This window comes from Bison bison, unplaced genomic scaffold (genome assembly GCF_000754665.1).
Source record: "Bison bison bison isolate TAMUID 2011002044 unplaced genomic scaffold, Bison_UMD1.0 scf7180017864134, whole genome shotgun sequence".
NCBI lineage: Eukaryota > Metazoa > Chordata > Mammalia > Artiodactyla > Bovidae > Bison > Bison bison.
The window spans coordinates 4,443,150-4,464,600 of NW_011494706.1; the positions used below are offsets into that span (position 1 = coordinate 4,443,150).

The following is a 21,451-nucleotide window of genomic DNA, read 5'->3' on the forward strand; positions in this document are numbered from 1 at the left end:
AGTCACCCCTGCATAAAAGAGACTGTAAGCAACATATGTAGAGAATATTTTTATATCCCTGCAATAAAAATGATCTTAAGTAGTAATAATGATGATAGCCATTTATATTTAGTAAGGACTTAAAATGTGGTTAAATGCAATCCCAATCCCTCTAATGACCTGAAGAGGTAAGTGTGTAAGAAAACTGAAGCACAGAGAGGTTATGTGACTTGCTCAGGAGGACAAGTGACAGAGAGAGCTGGGATGTGAACTCAGGTCCTTAACCACTCTGACATTATGTTCTTGGCTTTTACTGGAGGCCACTGTCATTTACTATGAAGTACTGCTAAAGATGTTCTATCTTAAGTATCAATCTTACTTTTTATTTTATCTTGTTTTACCCTATCCAATTTACTTTGAAAATAAATTATATTGTATCATAAAATAATATTTGGAACAAAGAGGAGCACATATAGATAAAAAAAGGTAAACAAGCAAATGAATACTTGCTAATTTTTAGAACAACAAAATAACGAGTTAGAAATCAAGAGTATGTTTTTCATAAAATCATATAGATCAACACTATCCAATAGAAATATAATATGAATCATATATGTAAATTTAACTTTTCTAGTTAGCCACATGGAAGAAAAGTACAATTAATTTTTGTTTTATTTTTATCTCAAATATTCAAATATTATTTCAACATGCAGTCAGTATTATAAAAATATCAAGATATTTCACATTATTTTTTTTCCCATCAAGCATACATCTTGGTATTTACAAGCTACACTTCAAGTGCTCAACAGCCACACCTGACTAGAGGCTACTGTGTTGGATGATGCAGAAAGAGATGGACGGGGAGTCACAGACTACCTAGTTTTAGTTGACCTCGCTTTTTTTTTGGTGAGGAATTCAGAGACTTACCTGTGGCAAAGTCAGGATGAATACTGGATTCCACCTCTGCGTCTTCTCCACTATTCAGACTTTTAAGGAGAAAGCAGACTCACTTCCACAGAGGGGCGCTGTCTCCCTCCCTTGTCATCTTCCCACCTGCCACCATCTAGCCTTGTTCTGAGACAAACGTCTGCTCACAGGGCTTTCCATTCAGTGACTGAGCCGGGAGCGTTTCCGGAATGGGCACTCCACTGATACCACTGGCTCCTTACTCTAAGGAGAGCACTTTGTCTTACCCTGGTGTATACTTTAAGGGAAGAACAACCGCTGACAACTGTTTCCTACTTTGATTATCTGCTGTGTAACCTGGTTAAATCAGAAAGTTCAGAGAATGTATTTGAAAAGGATAGAACCAAATCACATTTCTCTGCATTTTTCTCCTTAGTTTGTCTTCTCCTTATTTCGTCTTCTCCTTATTTCAAACTCATCGATTTGTTTCATGTTGCTCATGTATTTGAATAATTTTGTCTCCACAAGGAACAATGTAAGCTCTCTACTCTTTCAGTTCAGTTCAGTTCAGTCGCTCAGTCGTGTCCGACTCTTTGCCACCCCATGGACTGCAGCACGCCAGGCTTCCCTGTCTATCACCAACTCCCAGAGTTCACTCAATCTCATGTTCATCAAGTCAGTGTTGCCATCCAACCATCTCATTCTCTGTCATCCCCTTCTCCTCCTGCCTTCAATCTTTCCCAGCATCAGGGTCTTTTCAAATGAGTCAGTTCTTCACATCAGGTGGCCGAAGTATTGGAGTTTCAGCTTGAGCATCCGTCCTTCCAATGTATATTCAGGACTGAATTCCTTTAGGATGTACTGCTTGGGTTTCATTGCTGTCCAAGGGACTCTCAAGAGTCTTCTCCAACACCACAGTTCAAAAGCAACAATACTTCAGCGCTCACCTTTCTTTATAGGCCAGCTCTCACATCCATACATAACTACTGGAAAAACCAAACCTTTGACTAGACGGACCTTTGTTGGCAAAATAATGTCTCTCCTTTTTAATATGCTGTCTAGGTTGGTCATAACTTTTCTTCCAAGGAGCAAGCATCTTTTAATTTCATGGCTGCAGTCACCATCTGCAGTGATTCTGGAGCCTGAAAAAATAAAGTTTGACACTGTTTCCATTGTTTCCCCATCTATTTGCCATGAAGTGATGGGACCAGATGCCATGATCTTAGTTTTCTGAATGTTGAGTTTTAAGCCAACATTTTCACTCTCCTCTTTCACTTTTATCCAGAGGCTCTTTAGTTCCTCTTTGTTTTCTGCCATAAGGGTGATGCCATCTGCATATCTGAGGTCATTGATATTTCTCTGCATATCCCAGCAATCTTGATTCCAGCTTGTGCTTCATCCAGCCCAGCGTTTCTCATAATGTACTCTGCATGTAAGTTAAATAAGCAGGGTGACAATATACAGCCTTGACATACTCCTTTTCCTATTTGGAACCAGTCTGTTGTTCCATGTCCCATTCTAACTGTTGCTTCTTGACCTGCATACAGATTTCTTAGGAGGCAGGTCAGGTGGTCTGGTATTCCTATCTCTTTCAAAATTTTCCACAGTTTGTTGTGATCTACACCGTCAAAGGCTTTGGCGTAGTCAGTAAAGTAGAAGCAGATGTTTTTCTGGAACTCTTTTGCTTTTTCCATGATCCAGCGGATATTGGCAGTTTGATCGCTGGTTCCTCTGCCTTTTCTAAATCCAAATTGAACATGTGGAATTTCACCGTTCACATACTGTTGAAGCATGGCTTGGAGAATTTTGAGCATTACTTTGCTAGTGTGTGAGATGAGTGCAGTTGTGTGGCAGTTTGAACATTCTTTGGCATTGCCTTTCTTTGAGATTGGAATGAAAACTGACCTTTTCCAGTCCTGTAGCCACTGCTGAGTTTTCCAAATTTGCTGGCATATTGAGTGTAGCACTTTCACAGCATCATCTTTCAGGATTTGAAATAGCTGAACTGGAATTCCATCACCTCCACTAGCCTTGTTCGTAGTGATGCTTCCTAAGGCCCACTTGACTTCACATTCCAGGATGTCTGGCTCTAGGTAAGTGATCACACCATTGTGATTATCTGGGTTGTGAAGATCATTTTCATATAGTTCTTCTGTGTCTTCTTGCCACCTCTTCTTAATATCTTCTGCTTCTGTTAGGTCCATACCATTTCTGTCCTTTATTGTGCTCATCTTTGCATGAAATGTACCCTTGGTATCTCCAATTTTCTTGAAGAGATCTCTAGTCTTTCCCATTCTATTACTTTCCTCTATTTCTTTGCACTGACCACTGAGGAAGGTTTTGATGTAAGATGGTGATAGAAGGACGTGTGCTCATCTTCTCCCGTGAGAACTCCAAAACTACAACTTGCTGCTAAACAACCGTTGACTGGAGAATGTTGGATCCCACCACAAAAAGATACTCCATATCCAAGGGCAAAGGAGAAGCCCCAGCAAGATGGCAGGAGGGGAAAATCGCATTCAGAATCAAACCCCTTACCCGCCAGAGATGCTCTGAGGGCTGAAACAAACCTGTGTGCACCAGGACCCCGAGACCCCACAGAGACTGAGCCAGAACTGTGTTTGAGTGTTTCCTGCAAAGGTACAGGTCAGCAGTGGCCTGTCGCAGGGGCAGGGGCTCTGGGTGCACAGCATAAGCCCTCTGGGTATGGCATAATCCCTCTTGGAGGAGGTTGCCATTAACCCCGCCGCAGAGCCACCAGAACTTACCCAGGACTGAGTTAACAGACTCTTGGAGGACACAAACAGAACCTTGTGCACACCAGGACCCAGGAGAAAGGAGCAGTGACCCCGCAAGAGACTGACCCAGACTTGTGCGTGTGTCCCGGAGTCTCCGGCGGAGGCGTGGGTCGATGATGTCTTGCTGCAGGGCTGGGGGCACTGAGTGCACAGTGCGTGCATGGGATCTTCTGAAGGAGGTCACCATTATCTTCATTACCTCCACCATAGTTTGGCCTCAGGTCAAATACAGGGAGGGAACACTCTCAGGGTATCACTAATTGACTGACCTCATCCAATTTTTATCATCTTATAAGAAATGGATGAAAAGCCTAAGAGATAACATTACTAACTCAGTTTGTGAGTCATTTTTGAGAAAACGTCACAGGACTGATGAGTTTACTCCCAGTTCTTCTAATCACTGGGAAGACCAGAGGGATCCTGCAGCACTGGGGCTTGTCGCCCACCTATCTTCAGGGACCTGTGAAGCCAGCTCAACTGCAGCATGCTGGACAGTAACTGTGCCTCCTGGAATAGGTTTTCTAAGGTTCTGGCCCAATTATTCGTTTACATAGGAGAACGGAGGCTATTGTTAGATTTGATTACTGTTAACCAATCACTGGGATAGCTCAAAAATTTTACTTTTGGGAACAGGCAAAGCCCCTCTTCTTTCCTGTGTTATTATTATAATTACATGAGGTTCTTTGAGTCCTGTCAGCATTCTACTGTAATTACAAATAACTATGAAACTATGATTCTAACTGAAAACTACTTTATAACACTGTAAATGTGAATTGTTTGTGACTGCTGATGCAGAGACACAAAAATTGATGTTTTAAAATACAGCTGACTAGGTAGCCTGGGTGGCTGCTGGTTCAAAATTGGCATTAACTGTGGTTAAGCATCGTGCTGATGACCACCTGCCATGGGCTATGGGTGGTTTTGCCTAGAGTAAGGTGAGCACTTGCCAAGAGAATCAAGACCTGCTTGATTTTCACCTGCAATTTAAACAAGGATATGAGAACTCTCTGGCTACTATAATGAAATTCAGTCAAACCTTGTCTCCCCCCTGCCGGGTAACTGTGCTTAACGCGCCCCATCGAGGGTGGTGCTCCCACGGTGAGAGGTGGTGGCTGCCCCAGGGGCCCAGGGACCACAGGGCACACAGCGTCCTTTCTGAAGGGTCCCAGGGTCTCTCCCGTAGTGTATTTGGGCGTCTCTCTCTCCCTTAAACGGTGTCACCGTTTGTTGTTTTCACCCCTGAGCATACTTGATACTCTTCTATTCTTAATTCTAAGGCACTCACTAAATTTCTCATTTCAAAATCATGCAAAATTAAAAATTGCTTTTGAGTTGCATTATGGCCTAATTTCCCCCTGAGATTCCTGTCCTCAATATAAACAGAGCTTTCTTGCCATTCTCCATTGGACAGCACAGAGGAAACCCAGAATAACAAAAATAAATTTTGGAATTCTCTCTTCCCATCCTTTACCCTCTCCCCCATTCTCCTGTAATCATGGGGAGAAGGTGCAATTTCTCACCAAGTTGCTAGAAGAGAGAAAAGAGAGAAAAAAGGCTTGGGACAACCTATAAAATAGATAAATGGTCTGCAAATAATTTTGTGTTCCTTTATTCTTAGCATTTTGTCTGTTTCTTCCTTCGTCTGTACTTTTGGGATGATTCCCTAAATTCATAAAGCAATATAAACATCATTAGATGCTTAAGGAAGTGCATATGACATTCAATGTAAAAAAGACATCTAGACAGGAGGCAAGCTCCAGCTAACTGACATTAATTGCCTGTTGCATAATTCTGGGCAAATCAATTAAATTCTATGACGGCAAAGTTCTTTATCAATAAAGTGTAGTATTATTATCTCCCCTCCCAATCTTATTGTAAGAATCAAATGAAATGATAAATATAAAACTTCTTTGTAACTCACAAATAATAATAATAGTGAATTTCTATTTTTATTATTATTTTTGAATGCCTTCTATGTGCAAGGTGGCAGTTTAAAAGCTAAATGAGTTGAAAACTCATTTAATCCCTACACTTATGTTATGAGGTAGCTACTCTTATTATTCTCATTTCACAGAAGAGAAAACAAAGGTACAGAGGCTACATAACCTGTCCAAGATTTTCAAGGTAGTAACTGGGAGAGCGCTGATTTAAACCCAGGCAGCTGGACTTGAGACAGAGCACGCATCTGTGCCTTAATGTCTTCCTATACAAAGCCAAGTTTACAATTATGCAATTTCAGAATAAAATTGGGCAAGCTTAACAATATATTATACGAAGCTCATTTCCCTACAGGACAGGTTTTACCTAATAGCATAGCTGACGGCATTGGCAAAAATCAATCTAACAGCCGAGTCCAGAGACACTGGTCTCTCTTACGTGCAGGTGGACAGAAACAGTCTTGAAAGCAACAAGGCACTTAAATGCAAAATCACCCTTTCAGACTTAAAAAGAGAATATATAAGCATTGTGGGTAGCCAGACAAAAAAGCTGAAATATGTCTGACATGTCACATAGGTATATTTACGCTGTATTTAGATAAGCATTTACTAAAACTGTTCATGTGACCATAATTCTGCAATTAAACTAATGGACCAAGTGCAGGTCCAAGTGTAGGCTATAACTAAAGTAAGAAATACAAACTGTGGAACTTTTCTTTCATCTCACCTCTAGGACCATCACATCAGCACAGAGGCACTGACCGCTGACTTTGGTTAACAATGGCAGGGAGCCAGAAAGTTCAGATGCGCAGACACACCTGTGTCCTTAATCGCCCAGCCATACCTGCTACCTGGAGAAAGCCTACTGGCTTCTTTCTCTTTCTCTTTCCATTTCTTTCCTTTGTTGGAATTCTTCCGTAAAGGTGCCCTGTAATGATAGCACACAGTCAGAAAGGGGAATGGAACATTTTCTCCTTTAACCCTTCTCTTAAAGAGGGTTTGCTTTTCACCTTGTGAAGCACTTACCCCAGATTCACGAACTTCCGCTTGATTTTTCCTCCTCGCACCACCAATGAACTGGATGCCCTTAGTGACTTGGGACCTTTGGCACCATCTAGGATATACACATATGTAAAAAAAGGATTATTATCATGTTTTCTATTACTATCATTTTTAAAAAGCTATTGTCAAAAGTCACTGCATCTCTGTAGCTAAGGGGTTTGCCTCAATTCCTAACTGTAAAAGAAAATAATGGATGCCTTTTATAAGGAAACAGGATACAGCTATGTTGAGGAACACTCAGTTAAACCAGGAGAGGGCCTGTTATACAGAAGCCCAATTCTAAAATCAAAAGAATTTTAGTTTCAAATAAAGTGGAATGAAAAAATAAGCAAGAATAAATACTGTCAAATCACCCTTTACACTCAAAGCAGGGACCAAATGACTTTCTTTTGTTCATTCTCTGGCTCCAACTCTCTTCAGATGTCTGGGCTGGGTCCTCCACGCCTTTCTTGCTTTGGGTTTTTAAACGCCTTCTGACAGGAACCCAGCCACTTCCCCTCTATGTCCCAAGTCCAGTGAAGAATGTCACCCCTGAGAGTCTGGGAGATTCAGGGAGAAAGTGAGAGTCAAAGCTTCCCCTTCAGGTCTGCCCCTTGCTAATGGCTTTCGGCCAGCACTGGGACAGAGGAGACAGACATGGGGGAGACGGCTCAAGCAGGAGCTCAGCTATAAAACATTTACAACTTTGCAAGATCTGTTTTAAAAGTTGGCTCGGAGCACAGCTTGGCCGGCCTCCCTTGATGTGGAAGACTCCAAAACCTCCTCAGTGTTTGGAGCTGAATGATCCTTACTTCTCTTGAGTCATGCTGGCATTCGAAAGCGCAGCAGCTGCTGGGGGGTGAGGACACCTGAGATGATGCCAGAAACCGATCAGAAGAGAGACTCTGCCAAGGGAATTCAATGTCAGCTGCAGGAACAAGATCTCACTAGTGGCACTTATTCCACCTTGGACAAGGTAGAAACTGCTGTGGCTCTACCTGGAACTATACAGCAATGGATGCTATTTGGCATTATATTTCAGCACATCCAGTTATCTGAGATCATTAACAAAGGGTGTCTTAACTTTGATGCATATTTGTGTATGAAAACTGCTTTTTCTCAATTGTCTGTGGGTGTCTGTCTATCTTTTTAAAATTAAAAAGAAAATCCAGAAACTTTGTGGCATGGAATATAGTTCTCCTAAGAAAATATTCAGTTAATCTTCTGGGTTAATTTTGCTTATGCTTTTTGTCTATTTCAAGAGAAATTTCTAAATACACATAACTTACAAACAGTTCTCATTTAGAAGTTTCTTTTCGAAGTTTTGAAGATGCACAGGATATTGAAAAACATTCTAAGGATTTTTAGCAATGAGCTTTTCATAGTTTTAATGATATTCTGATTACAATAATCAATAATTTTGAAACGTACATAATGAAATAGAAAAGTCAGAAATATGTCCACATCAAAATCCACTTCTAGCCTCAAATATTTATTATGACTATTTGCATCATTACTCTTTGGGTAACTGAATTAAACAGCCACAGATGTGACATATTCATCTAAATATAATCTACAGACATAGCACAAACTTGTTGTACACTGATTTTGCAAATGGACATTAAAAAAGCAGGACTGTAGTTTTCCTAACAGAAGTCAAAGAAAAGAAAATACTATATTCTTCCAAATCAATTCTAGAGTAATTCTTATGGCTAGGACTGTGTGAAGTTACAAGGAGACTGATTGATTATTTTTGGAAACAAAGGTGGCTGGGAGATGTTTCAATGAGTGGTGTGAGGACCAGATGAGACAATGTACATGGCAACACTCTATAACCTATTAGCGTGGCAATTATTTGGACATCTTGGGATTAAAAGCCTGATTCTGCCCATCACAGAGCCTGCTGCCAGGCAACCTTACATCATTATCTCATACATTGGCCAAAGTGTGTTCCAAGGCACACTTAAATGAATGCTTTCAAAAGGCCGAAGAGGCAAGATTAAGTAATAAAGCACTTCTCCAGTTTAAATCAATCAAACCCATCTTTAATGTACATTAGAACTTCTAGTCCATATAGAAACCAACACTGGATTGGTATGACTTCAGGAAAAGAAAAAGAATTTTGACAGTTTTGTCTGTTTGCTTATTTAGCTGTATCTGAACTTTCCACTAGGCTTTTTGAAATCTCTCCATTATCACCTTCATGAGCAATCAGAGGTCCAAGTCTTCACACTGGATGCCATAGCTTTAAGCTTTGGCAAGCGGGTCTTCATTTTCAAAGGTAATAACTGATCTCCTGAGCTAAATACTAAACCATTGTTGGGGCTGTATTCTTCTTATTCTCACTGCAACAAGACGCCTGACTACCTCTTCTTCTTTTATTATGTTGTTGCTCAGCCGCTCAGTTGTGTTCAACTCTTTGTGACCCCATGGACTGCAGCAGACTAGGCTTCTCTGTCTTTCACCATCTCCCACAGTTTGCTCAAACTCATGTCCATTGAGTCGATGATGCCATCTAACAATCTCATCCTCTGTAACCCTCTTTTCCTGCCCTCGATCTTTCCCAGTATCAAGGACTCCCAAGTCTACCTCCCAGCCCTGACTTCTCTCTTGAGCTTAAGTCCTCTTCTACTAGAAGTGAGTTAATCGTCTTTCCCCCATAAAGTTTCTGATTTCCTTATTTCTATTAACGACAGGGACCATGCTTTCTGAGGCCAGAAGCCCTGTGATCACTTTCAACCTCCTCACTCTCTTCCCCTGGTCAGCTTACTTTCAGTGGCTCTCATATCATTCTTTCTTTTCCCTAAATGGAGTTAGACATTTATCATATATCCAGTTGTAATGCGAGTCTTTCTGTCCTAGTTTCCACTGAGGTCCCACAATTTAACAAAATGGTGACTTGCGAATGCGGTATTGCTACAATTTAGAAAATGCCCTACTTCAGTTACATGTTCAATAATAGCAGAGATTCAGACTAAGGATTGCAATCAACCACAGCTATTAACTTAATCATTACCTCTCTGGTACCTTGGTAGACCAAAAGTAACGGTTCAGTTCAGTTCAGTTGCTCAGTCGCGTCTGACTCATTGCGACACCATGAATCGCAGCACGCCAGGCCTCCCTGTCCATCACCAACTCCCAGAGTTCACTCAAACTCCTGTCCATCGAGTAGGTGATGCCATCCAGCCATCTCACCCTCTGTCATCCCCTTCTCCTCCTGCCCCCAATGCCTCCCAGCATCAGAGTCTTTTCCAGTGAGCCAACACTTCGCATGAGGTGGCCAAAGTACTGGAGTTTCAGCTTTAGCATCAGTCCTTCCAATGACACCCAGGACTGATCTCCTTTAGAAGGGACTAGCTGGATCTCCTTGCAGTCCAAGGGACGCTCAAGACACTTCTCCAACACCACAGTTCAAAAGCATCAATTCTTCGGTGCTCAGCTTTCTTCACAGTCCAACTCTCACATCCATACATGACCATTGGAAAAACCATAGCCTTGACTAGACGGACCTTTGTTGGCAAAGTAATGTCTCTGCTTTTGAATATGCTATCTATGTTGGTCATAACTTTCCTTCCAAGGAGAAAGCGTCTTTTAATTTCATGGCTGCAGTCACCATCTGCAGTGATTTTGGAGCCCAAAATAAAGTATGACACTGTTTCCACTGTTTCTCCATCTATTTCCCATGAAGTGATGGGACCAGATGCCATGATCTTGGTTTTCTGAATGTTGAGCTTTAAGCCACTTTTTCACTCTCCTCTTTCACTTTCATCAAGATGCTTTTTAGTTCTTCTTCACTTCTGCCATAAGGGTGGTGTCATCTGCATATCTGAGGTTATTGATATTTCTCCCGAAAATCTTGATTCCAGCTTGTGCTTCTTCCATCCCAGTGTTTCTCATGATGTACTCTGCATATAAGTTAAATAAGCAGGGTGACAATATACAGCCTTTGCTGCTGCTGCTGCTGCTAAGTCACTTCAGTCGTGTCTGACTCTGTGCGACTCCATAGATGGCAGCCTACCAGTCTCTGTTGTCCCTGGGATTCTCCAGGCAAGAGTACTGGAGTGGGTTGGCATTGCCTTCTCCATATACAGCCTTGATGTACTCCTTTTCCTATATGGAACCAGTCTGTTGTTCCATGTCCTGTTCTAACTGTTGCTTCCTGACCTGCATATAGGTTTCTCAAGAGGCAGGTCAGGTGGTCTGGTATTCCCATCTCTTTCAGAATTTTCCACAGTTTATTGTGATCCACACAGTCAAAGGCTTTGGCATAGTCAAGAAAGCAGAAATAGATGTTTTTCTGGAACTCTCTTGCTTTTTCCATGATCCAGAGGATGTTGGCAATTTAATTTCTGATTCCTCTGCCTTTTCTAAAACCAGCTTGAACATCTGGAAGTTCATCGTTTATGTATTGCTGAAGCCTGGCTTGGAGAATTTTGAGCATTACTTTACTAGTGTGTGAGATGAGTGCAATTGTGTGGTAGTTTGACCATTCTTTGGCATTGCCTTTCTTTGGGATTGGAATGAAAACTGACCTTTTCCAGTCCTGTGGCCACTGCTGAGTTTTCCAAATTTGCTGGCATATTGAGTGTAGCACTTTCACAGCATCATCTTTCAGGATTTGAAACGGCTCAACTGGAATTCCATCACCTCCACTACCTTTGTTCATAGTGATGCTTTCTAAGGCCCACTTGACTTCACATTCCAGGATGTCTGGCTCTAGGTGAGTGATCACATCATCGTGATTATTTTGGTCATGGAGCTCTTTTTTGTACAGTTCTTCTGTGTATTCTTGCCACCTCTTCTTAATATCTTCTGCTTCTCTTAGGTACATACCATTTCTGTCTTTTATCAAGCCCATCTTTGCATGAAATGTTCCCTTGGTATCTAATTGCCTTGATGAGATCTGTAGTCTGTCCCATTCTGTTGGTTTCCTCTATTTCTTTGCATTGATCACTGAGGAAGGTTTCCTTATCTCTCCTTGCTATTCTTTGGAACTCTGCATTCAGATGCTTATATCTTTCTTTTTCTCCTTTGCTTTTCACTTCTCTTCTTTTCACAGCTACTTGTAAGGCCTCCTCGAACAGCCATTTTGCTTTTCTGCATTTCTTTTCCATGGGGATGGTCTTGATCCCTGTTTCCTGTACAGTGTCACGAACCTCCATCCATAGTTCATCAGGCACTCTGTCTATCAGATCTAGTCCCTTAAATCTACTTCTCACTTCCACTGTATAATCCTAAGGGATATGATTTAGGTCATACCTGAATGGTCCAGTGGTTTTCCATACTTTGTTCTATTTAAGTCTGAAATGGCAATAAGGAGTACATGATATGAGCCACAGTCAGCTCCTGGTCTTGTCTTTGCTGACTGTATAGAGCTTCTCCACCTTTGTTGCAAAGAATATAATCAATCTGATTTTGGTGTTGACCATCTGGTGATGTCCATGTGTAGGGTCTTCTCTTGTGTTGTTGGAAGAGGGTGTTTGCTATGACCAGTGCGTTCTCTTGGCAAAACTCTATTAGCCCTTCTTCATTCCGTATTCCAAGGCCAAATTTGCCTGTTACTCCAGGTGTTTCTTGACTTCCTACTTTTGCATTCCAGTCCCCTATAATGAAAAGGACATCTTTTTTGGGTGTTAGTTCTAGGAGGTCTTGTAGGTCTTCATAGAACCGTTCAAATTCAGCTTCTTCAGCGTTACTGGTTGGGGCATAGACTTGGATTACTGTGATATTGAATGGTTTGCCTTGGAAACGAACAGAGATCATTCTGTCGTTTTTGAGATTGCATCCAACTACTGCATTTCAGACTCTTTTGTTGACCATGATGGCTACTCCATTTCTTCTAAGGGATTCCTGCCCGCAGTAGTAGATATAATGGTCATCTGAGTTAAATTCACCCATTTCACTCCATTTCAGTTCGCTGATTCCTAGAATGTCGACATTCACTCTTGCCATCTCCTGTTTGACCACTGCCAATTTGCCTTGATTCATGACCTGACATTCCAGGTTCCTATGCGATATTGCGCTTTACAGCATTGGACCTTGCTTCTGTCACCAGTCACATCCACAGCTGGGTGTTGTTTTTGCTTTGGCTCCATCCCTTCATTCTTTCTGGAGTTATTTGTCCACTGATCTCCAGTAGCTTATTGGGCACCTACTGACCTGGGGAGTTCCTCTCTCAGTATCCTATCATTTTGCCTTTTCATACTGTTCATGGGGTTCTCAAGGCAAGAATACTGAAGTGGTTTGCCATTCCCTTCTCCAGTGAATCACAGTCTGTCAGACCTGTCTCCACCTGACCTGCCTGTCTTGGGTGGCCCCACACAGCATGGCTTAGTTTCACTGAGTTAGACAAGGCTGTGGTCCATGTGATCAGGTTGACCTGAGTTCTGTGATTATGGTTCAGTGTGTCTGCCCTCTGATGCCCTCTCGCAACACCTACCGTCTTACTTGGGTTAAAAGTAATGGTATATTACTTTAAAAATTCTAGAAAAATGGCAACTAATGAGTAAGACAATTTCAGAGTTTATCCAACAATGTTGAGTGGAAGGAAACATATGTCTAGACTAGCAGTCAGCAAGCTTTCTCCGTAAAAGGCCAAGTATAAATATTTTAGGTTGTGGGCCACTGACTCTGTCACAGCTACTCACTCTTCTACTGTAGTATGAAAACAGTATGGAACTGTATGAGTGTGGTTGTGTTCCAAAAAAACTTTATTTATAAAAACAGATGGAGGCTGGATTTGGTTTGATGACCTCTGTTCCAGAAGATCTGTACTGATTATCTAGAGAGACATACTTATTAATTCATCCAAGAAACTTATGGATATAAACTACATTGCATACTTCTTACTAGGGACCATGAATGCAAAGATGAATACGATGAATGAGAAAACCCTATCTCACACTTGAAAACTAGATTAGACTTATTATACACAAAGTGACAGAAGCAGAAGTAACAGTGTGAAAATTTCTGTGGGGATCAAAGAGAATAATAAGTCTACTTGGGAAAGGGGACAGGGTACAAAGGCTCCACTAAAGGAGGTGAAATTTAAGATGAGCTTTGAAGGAAGTCCAGAATCTACTGGAGGGGCACGTTAGGTATGAACTTAAGCATGAAGTCCAGTTTGTACTTGTGAGTAATAACCTAGTTCCTTTATTGAGATGCCAATGAGCTGTAAGAACCACACACACATAAACACATACACAAGGGTAAATCAAGCTAATCACACTTAACCTCTGTTGAGTCCTGGTCTGAATAGTGGATTTGTCTCATATGGCAAAGAACTCAAGGATTTTACAGACTGCAAAGAGTCTTGACTGACAGGTTTCTTCGCTATCTTTCGAAGTGCATCAGAACATGAAAGTGGAAGGCAATCAAGTATGAGGTTATTGATGGTGATGCTTGTGGGGCGTTAGAGAGACAGGCTTTGTCACCTGTCCGAGGGAGACACAGAGAGAGCGAGAGAAAGAGAGACGGACTCTAGTCTACAAACTCCCTGCGGGAAAGAATGGAATATCATCATTGTATATTTGGCCATTGGCACAATGCTGGACACAGAGCAGGTATTCAACTATTTGTTGAATAAATACATGGATGAATAGATTAATATTAGTGAACACAGAAGACAAGGGAGTTCTTCAAGACTGGAAACCTTCATCCAGGGAAGGAAAGAATGTGAGTCATAGCTAATACCTAATAACCATTATCATACTAGTAACTCACTACTTACAAAGTTAATACTTTAGAAAAGCTAATTAATTGCTCCTTTCTAGTTACTCAGAAGCATCATCAACCCAGGAATATAAAAATTGAGAAAGTTCAAGTATGTAATCTCTGGAGAAGAAACTACCACCCCTTTTTCTTGGTCCTGCTTACAGCAGCTATGAATTTAATCCCAAAGAAGAGGCAGTGGAAAGCAAAGGAGGTCTTTGGAGAAAAGAAGGAATTCTCACATTTTCATGCTAATTACTGCTAACCACATTCTGCTGAATATTCCTGCTAATGGTCTGTGAAGCACACAGATCATACCCATGTAATACTTTCCCAAATTTGAGATGAAACACCTGCTTTTTAGAATGAAAAGAGAAAATAATCTAGACAAGATGTAGCCACTTTAAAAAAAATATTTGAGTCAGATTTCATGTGAGTGACCCATTTTCTGACTACAATGTACTTCTTTCAGATAGCTAAGTTATACCTGAAAACTCAAACAGTGGAATACAAGGTATTAACCTCTTCCTCCAAAATAGGTCCCTCTGCTCTTTTGCCTTCTTACAAACAAAGTAAGGTCTATACACACTTTTTTTCTGAGGAGATGAGGGAGGCCTTGTTACAAGTATATTTCTATAAAAGTGCTATTACGATCTAACATTTAGGTTAATTAATAAGAGTTTCTGAAGCCTTCATTCCATTGAAAGTAAGCCAAAATCACAGGACAAGTCCTTCACCAACTTAATAAATTAGCAGGTTTGACATACTTTCTCTTGCCTCCACAAGGATCTTATACGCCCTAAGTACTTAATTTTTACCACAAAACTTCTTCTAGAAGTCTTGTGCTTAGGACCAAACCTGTGGAAGATAATTCCAGAAAATCAATAGGCTCAGGGAATAAGAACAGGGAAAATACCAGGGGTAAAGCTATGATGCTTACTAAAAGTTACAAAACAAAGTGAGTCCCCACAATCAATTGAATTTCTATATTCAAGATGTATTCATGGAAAGATTACAGCCTTTGATTTGGTAGAGATGTCTGTGCTAAGTCGCTTCAGTTGTGTATGACTCTTTTCAAAATTATGGATTATAGACCACTAAGCTCCTCTGTCCATGGAATTCTCCAGGCAAGAATACTGGAATGGGTTGCCATTCTCACTTCCAGGGGATCTTCCTGACCCAGGGATTGAACATGCATCTCCTGCATTACAGCTGGATTTTTTACCCATCATATTTAAAATGACTCTACATGTGTAAGAGTTTCTTCTTCCATGTGATCTTAACTAGTTTTTAAGACTCTAGTTACATAAAATAAATGAAAATGAGCCTATTTTTTGTGCATCTTTGTATCATTTAACTTGTTTAAGCAAGAATTTATTACTTCTATTAATTAAAACATACAACTCAAAGGACAATAGTCTACTGACACTGCTATGAAATTCTCGTGTTAATTCTAGGAGCATATTTTAAAATTTATGGACTAATCTTGCTGTATTATCTTTATTATAGATTTTCTATCACGTTCTGTGCCATATAAATGACTGTGAGAATTTCTTCTAAATAAAAACCAGTTAATGGATTAAGGCCTACACTGTTTTCACCTCCATATATATATATATTCTTTTTCTATGTGAGTATGTTAGTGTTTATTGAAACTTTATGGGATGCTATTATCTAAAATCTCTAGGCCTCCTTCAACAAGAAACTTGCTGAGGATGTGAAATACTAATCAGACAGGAAGAGAAAAAAAGTAAGGGAGTTCTCTTGTCCCATAATGTAAATGGAAAGCAGTATCGATTATTAGCTATGCAAAACACACAGGCCCTGTTTTTGTGTGTCACAAATTGAGGTGTTAGTGAAGTCAGACAAAACAAAAGCTAAAAAAAACAAAATTAACAGTACCTTTTTCTTGTAGTATTTTCGTGGTGGTGGCTTGATTGTGGCAAGGCAATTCTTCCATATCATGATCAGATTTTGAAGGAGAGGAGAGTGAAGTGTCTTCCCCAACAGAGGAGGAAGGCTCCCCTTCCGAGTACAGTGGTCCTTCTTGAAATTCAGCTATGTGGTCAGACGAGAGGGGCACACTGCCAGCCACTGGACTGAGGGATGAAGCACCAGAATCTGATTCTGGAGAAGCTCTCAAACCCTTGGGCAGAAGTGATTTGGTAATGTGCATGTGGTTACAGAAACTGTTTGAAGGCTGTTGGTATAAGAGATTATAAAGGAGGTTATGCCACTGATCATCAGTCAATTTGGTACTTACTTTGAAATCAGACCAACCTTGTTTTTAGTAAATCCCTATGAAAACCAATTTTTGACGGTTTACAGATGAGACTGCATAGTTCACAACAATGTACCATATTACCACTGTAGCTAACACAGACACCTAAGACATAATAAAAACAATGACTTGTGCACTAATTATTTACCATGAGGAAAAATCAACAGCTGAATATCAAAAACACCATCAGGAAATATGAAGATATGGATATTCTCTTGGTTGTTAGTTCTTTGAGTGAGTACAGAAAGAATTTGAATTATAACGATATATAGAGGTGAATAAGAATTTAGGAGACATAGAAGTGAACTATTCCAGCTATTTTCAACTAGAATACAGAATCTGGCTGCAGAAAAATCATTATTTTCAATAAGCTGTAGGAACAAGGATACAGCCCAAAGCCGCAAGTCAGACAGCAGTCAGGGGTGCTCACCTTTCGCTCCAGACTGTCCTCCCCATCAGTTGAGCTGACACTGTCATAGAGTCTTGTCCTAGACGGTCTCTGGCGTCTGTTCTTCAAGGAGAGCTGGGCCCGAGTTTTCAGTACTTTTGAATCCAGGCGCTCTGTCTCTGGCACTGCTTCATTAAAGTCTAAAAATAAAATATTGCAAAATAATCTGTGAAACCTTTGGAGAGGACTGACAGAGACTATGGACACTGAAAACAAAATATCAAAGTTATCAGTAACACCAGGCAGGAAACAGGTGAGAATCATGGTGGTCTGTCTGGTAACAAAGGTAACAGAGATGAGATTTGGGAGAAATGTACAAAGCCGACAGAAAGAAACCAACACTAAACATGACCACAGTCAACAACAAAAATCTAGCATTCACAGATCATAAAACCTCCCTGTAACTATACAAAGCACTCGTTAGTATTTATTTGTTTACATGAATATATGCTGAAGTGTTGGATGAAGAGAGATGTGAGAAGAAGGTGTATCAAAGTTGAGAGCTCTTAGAAATTAAGACAAAAACCTACAAAAGTCAGGTGCCAGGTCAAGAGCAGATAACAAAAGGTGGCCATCAGCATAAACTTTCTATAGCAAAAGTTACCCAAACTGTAACTGTAAGGACTATACCACTTTGGTCTTATTTTTTTTTCCACTCAAAACAGAGTTTCTGAAAATTTAGCTTGTTCTTTCAACTCTTTAGAAAGCCCAGCAAAGAACTTATCTCAATAGCACATTTAAGATAACCGGGGAAATAAAACAAAGTAGGCTATCCAAGCAAAACAAAATCAAAAAGCAATTAAACCACCACAAGTACTTAATTTACTAGTATTATGGATGAAGTAGAATAAACTGCCCATTGATAGATAGATAAAGAAGATGTGTATACACACACACGAATATTCATTTCAGTTCAGTTGCTCAGTCATGCCCAACTAAGCAAAAAAAAAAAAACTGACTTTTTGCCACCCATGGAGTGCAGCATGCCAGGCTTCCCTGTCCATCACCAACTCTCAAAGCTTGCTCAAACTCATGTCCATCAAGTCGGTGATGCCATCCAACCATCTCATCCTCTGTCATCCCCTTCTCCTCCTGTCTTCAATCTTTCCCAGCATCAGGGTCTTTTCTAAGGAGTCAGTTCTTCACATTCGATGGCCAAGAGATTGGAGCTTCAGCTTAAGCATTAGTCCTTCCAATAAATATTCAGGACAGATTTCCTTTAGGATTGACTATTTTGATCTCTTTGCAATTCAAGGGACTTGAGTCTCCTCCAACACCATAGTTCAAAAGCATCAATTCTTCAGCACTCAGCTTTCTTTATGGTTCAACTCTCATATCCATACATGACTACTGGAAAAACCATAGCTTTGACTAGATGGGCCTTTGTCAGCAAAGTAGTCTCTGCTTTTTAATATGCTGTCTAGGTTGGTCATAGCTTTTCTTCCAAGGAGCAAGCGTCTTTTAATTTCATACCTGTAGTCACCATCTGCAGTGATTTTGGAGCCCAAGAAAATAAAGTGTCACTGTTTCCATTGTTTCCCCATCTATTTGCTGTGAAGTGATGAGACTGCATGCCATGATCTTTGCTTTTTGAATGTTGAGTTTTAAGCCAACTTTTTCACTCTCCTCTTTCACTTACATCAAGAGGCTTTTTAGTTCCTCTTTGCTTTCTGCCATAAAGGTGATGCCATCTGCATATCTGAGGTTATTGATATTTCTCGGCATATCCCAGCAATCTTGATTCCAGCTTGTGCTTCTTCCAGCCCAGTGTTTCTCATGATGTACTCCACATATAAATTAAATAAGCAGGGTGACAATATACAGCTTTGTCGTACTCCTTTCCCAATTTGGAACCAGTCTCTTGTTCCATGCCCCATTCTAACTGTTGTTTCTTGACCTGCATACAGATTTCTCAGGAGGCAGGTCAGGTGGTCTGGTATTCCCATCTCTTGAGGAATTTTCCACATTTTGCTGTGATCCACACAGTCAAAGGCTTTGGCATAGTCAATAAAGTAGAAGTAGATGTTTTTCTGGAATTCTGTTGCTTTTTCCATGATTCAACAGATGTTGGCAATTTGATCTCTGGTTCCTCTGCCTTTTCTAAAGCCAGCTCGAATATCTGGAAGTTCATGGTCATGTACTATTGGAGCTTAGAGAATTTTGAGCATTACACTTTGCTAGTGTGTAAGATGAATGCAATTATGGGGTAGTTTGAACATTCTTTGGCATTGCCTTTCTTTGGGACTGGAATGAAAGCTGATCTTTTCCAGTCTTGTGGCCACAGTTGAGTTTTCCAAATTTGCTGGCATATTGAGTGCAGCACTTTCACAGCATCATCTTTTAGGATTTGAAACAGCTCAACTGGAATTCCATCACCTCCACTAGCTTAGTTCATAGCAATGCTTCCTAAGGCCCACCTGACTTTGCATTCCAAGATGTCTGGCTCTAGATGAGTGACCACACCATCGTGATTATCTGCTTTGAAGAGATAATCTGTCATGAAGAGCTTTTTTGTACAGTTCTTCTGTGTTTTCTTGCCACCTCTTCTTAATATCTTCTGCTTCTGTTAGGTCCATACTTATTATTATTTTTATTATATTAGGTCCATACATATTATTACTCAGCCATAAAAAATAATGAAAGCTTGCTATTTGCAACAACAGGGATAGACCTAAAGGGTATTTTGCTAAGTGAAGTAAGTCAGACAGAGAAAGACAATTACTGTATGTGTTCACCTACATGTGGAACCTAAAACATAAAACAAACAAACATAACAAAGTAGAAATGGAGTTTTAGACACAGAAAACAAGCAGGGGTGGTGGTCAGAGATGTGCAATGAATGAAACAGGTGAGGGAGATAAGACGTACAAGCTTCCAGTTAACAAATGAATCACGGGAATAAAACGTACAGAGTGGGGAACACAGTGGACAGCAATGTGATATCTTTGTATAGTAACAGACAGTAAATAGGCTTACAGTGATGGTCATTTTGTAATGTATACAAATATTGAATCACTATGCTGTGTGCAGGAAATGACACGGTGTTGCAGGTCAGTCATACTTCAACACCAACCAACCAACCCACCCAAGAAATGCATAAAACAAGATCAGATTTGTCTTTATCAAAGGTGGGAGTTGGGCGAAGGGGAAGTTAGATGAAGGCAGTCAAAGGTACAAACTTCAGTGATAAGATAAATAAGTACCAGGAATATAATGTACATGATAAATATAATTAACATCATTGTGTGTTATATATGACGTTTAAGACAGTAAATCCTAGGAGTTCTCATCACAAGGAAAAAATAATTTTTCTCTTTTTCTTTTACTTTGTATCTATAAGAGGTGATGGATGCTCACTAAACTTAATGTGGTAATCATTTCATGATGTAAGTAAAATTATTACGCTGCACACCTTAAACTTATACAGTGCTGAATATCAATTATATCTCAATAAAACCAGAAGATAAAAAATACAGTATAAGAGCTAAAAAGTTAAAAATAAATATATCCTCTCCAAATTTCCTTTTATTAACTTCTAAGTTTACATTCCAAGTTATTTGCATGCATCTCTGTCTCATTTCTTTTTCTTGGATATCTACTCTCCTCACCATAAAAGACACTGATTCTTCAAACGAACATGTTCAAGTCGTTAAATAAAACAACTCAAAATTAAAAAAAAAAAAGAGTCACACCAAATGGCTCGGTAAAGGCTAGAGGGAGAATCTGATGTGGTTCTCTTTAGTCAGCCTCTCCCTACTCTTAATCCTGCTGCCCAGAGGCTAAGTCAGGACTCAAAAGTTACCATCTCCAAGGGAAGAGGGAACGATACCCATGAACATACTTAGGTATGTTCCTCACTGGCTGAGAAAAAGTGTTCTCCGGTTGAATTTATTTGCAATGGTACTACTCCTTACATTTGTACATGTAGCCACTTCTTAGAAATAATGAAGTTTCATCATTAATCCTATTTTATCTTTTCAGAGTGCCAGTCATTAAATGAAGTAATAATATTGAAGAAATTGATCATCAAGTGGCTCTTGGACTTAAATTATTAAAAATAAAGCAAATAAATGAGTTGCAGAAAATATTAAAGTTGGCTTAAAGCTCAACATTCAGAAAACGAAGATCATGGCATCCGGTCCCACCACTTCATGGGAAATAGATGGGGAAACAGTGGAAACAGTGTCAGACTTTATTTTTTGGGGCTCCAAAATCACTGCAGATGGTGATTGCAGCCATGAAATTAAAAGACACTTACTCCTTGGAAGAAGAGTTATGACCAACCTAGACAGCATATTCAAAAGCAGAGACATTACTTTGCCAACAAAGGTTTGTCTAGTCAAGGCTATGG

At 40.1% G+C, this 21,451-nt stretch overlaps 1 protein-coding gene across 7 annotated transcripts in view; it reads right to left on the reverse strand.

The window, feature by feature from the left end:
• PPP1R9A (protein phosphatase 1, regulatory subunit 9A) overlaps positions 1-21,451 on the reverse strand; it is a 350,761-nt gene that overhangs the window by 18,670 nt on the left and 310,640 nt on the right. For 5 of the 7 annotated variants that reach the window (XM_010839754.1, XM_010839753.1, XM_010839756.1 and 2 more), the window contains 4 exons: positions 17,083-17,240; positions 16,274-16,571; positions 6,647-6,734; positions 6,465-6,548 (listed from right to left, as the gene is read on the reverse strand). In XM_010839754.1, the coding sequence (XP_010838056.1) occupies positions 6,465-6,548; positions 6,647-6,734; positions 16,274-16,571; positions 17,083-17,240 (628 nt within the window). The remainder of the gene's footprint in view (positions 1-6,464; positions 6,549-6,646; positions 6,735-16,273; positions 16,572-17,082; positions 17,241-21,451) is intronic. The other 2 variants (XM_010839757.1, XM_010839755.1) reach the window with 1 other exon arrangement.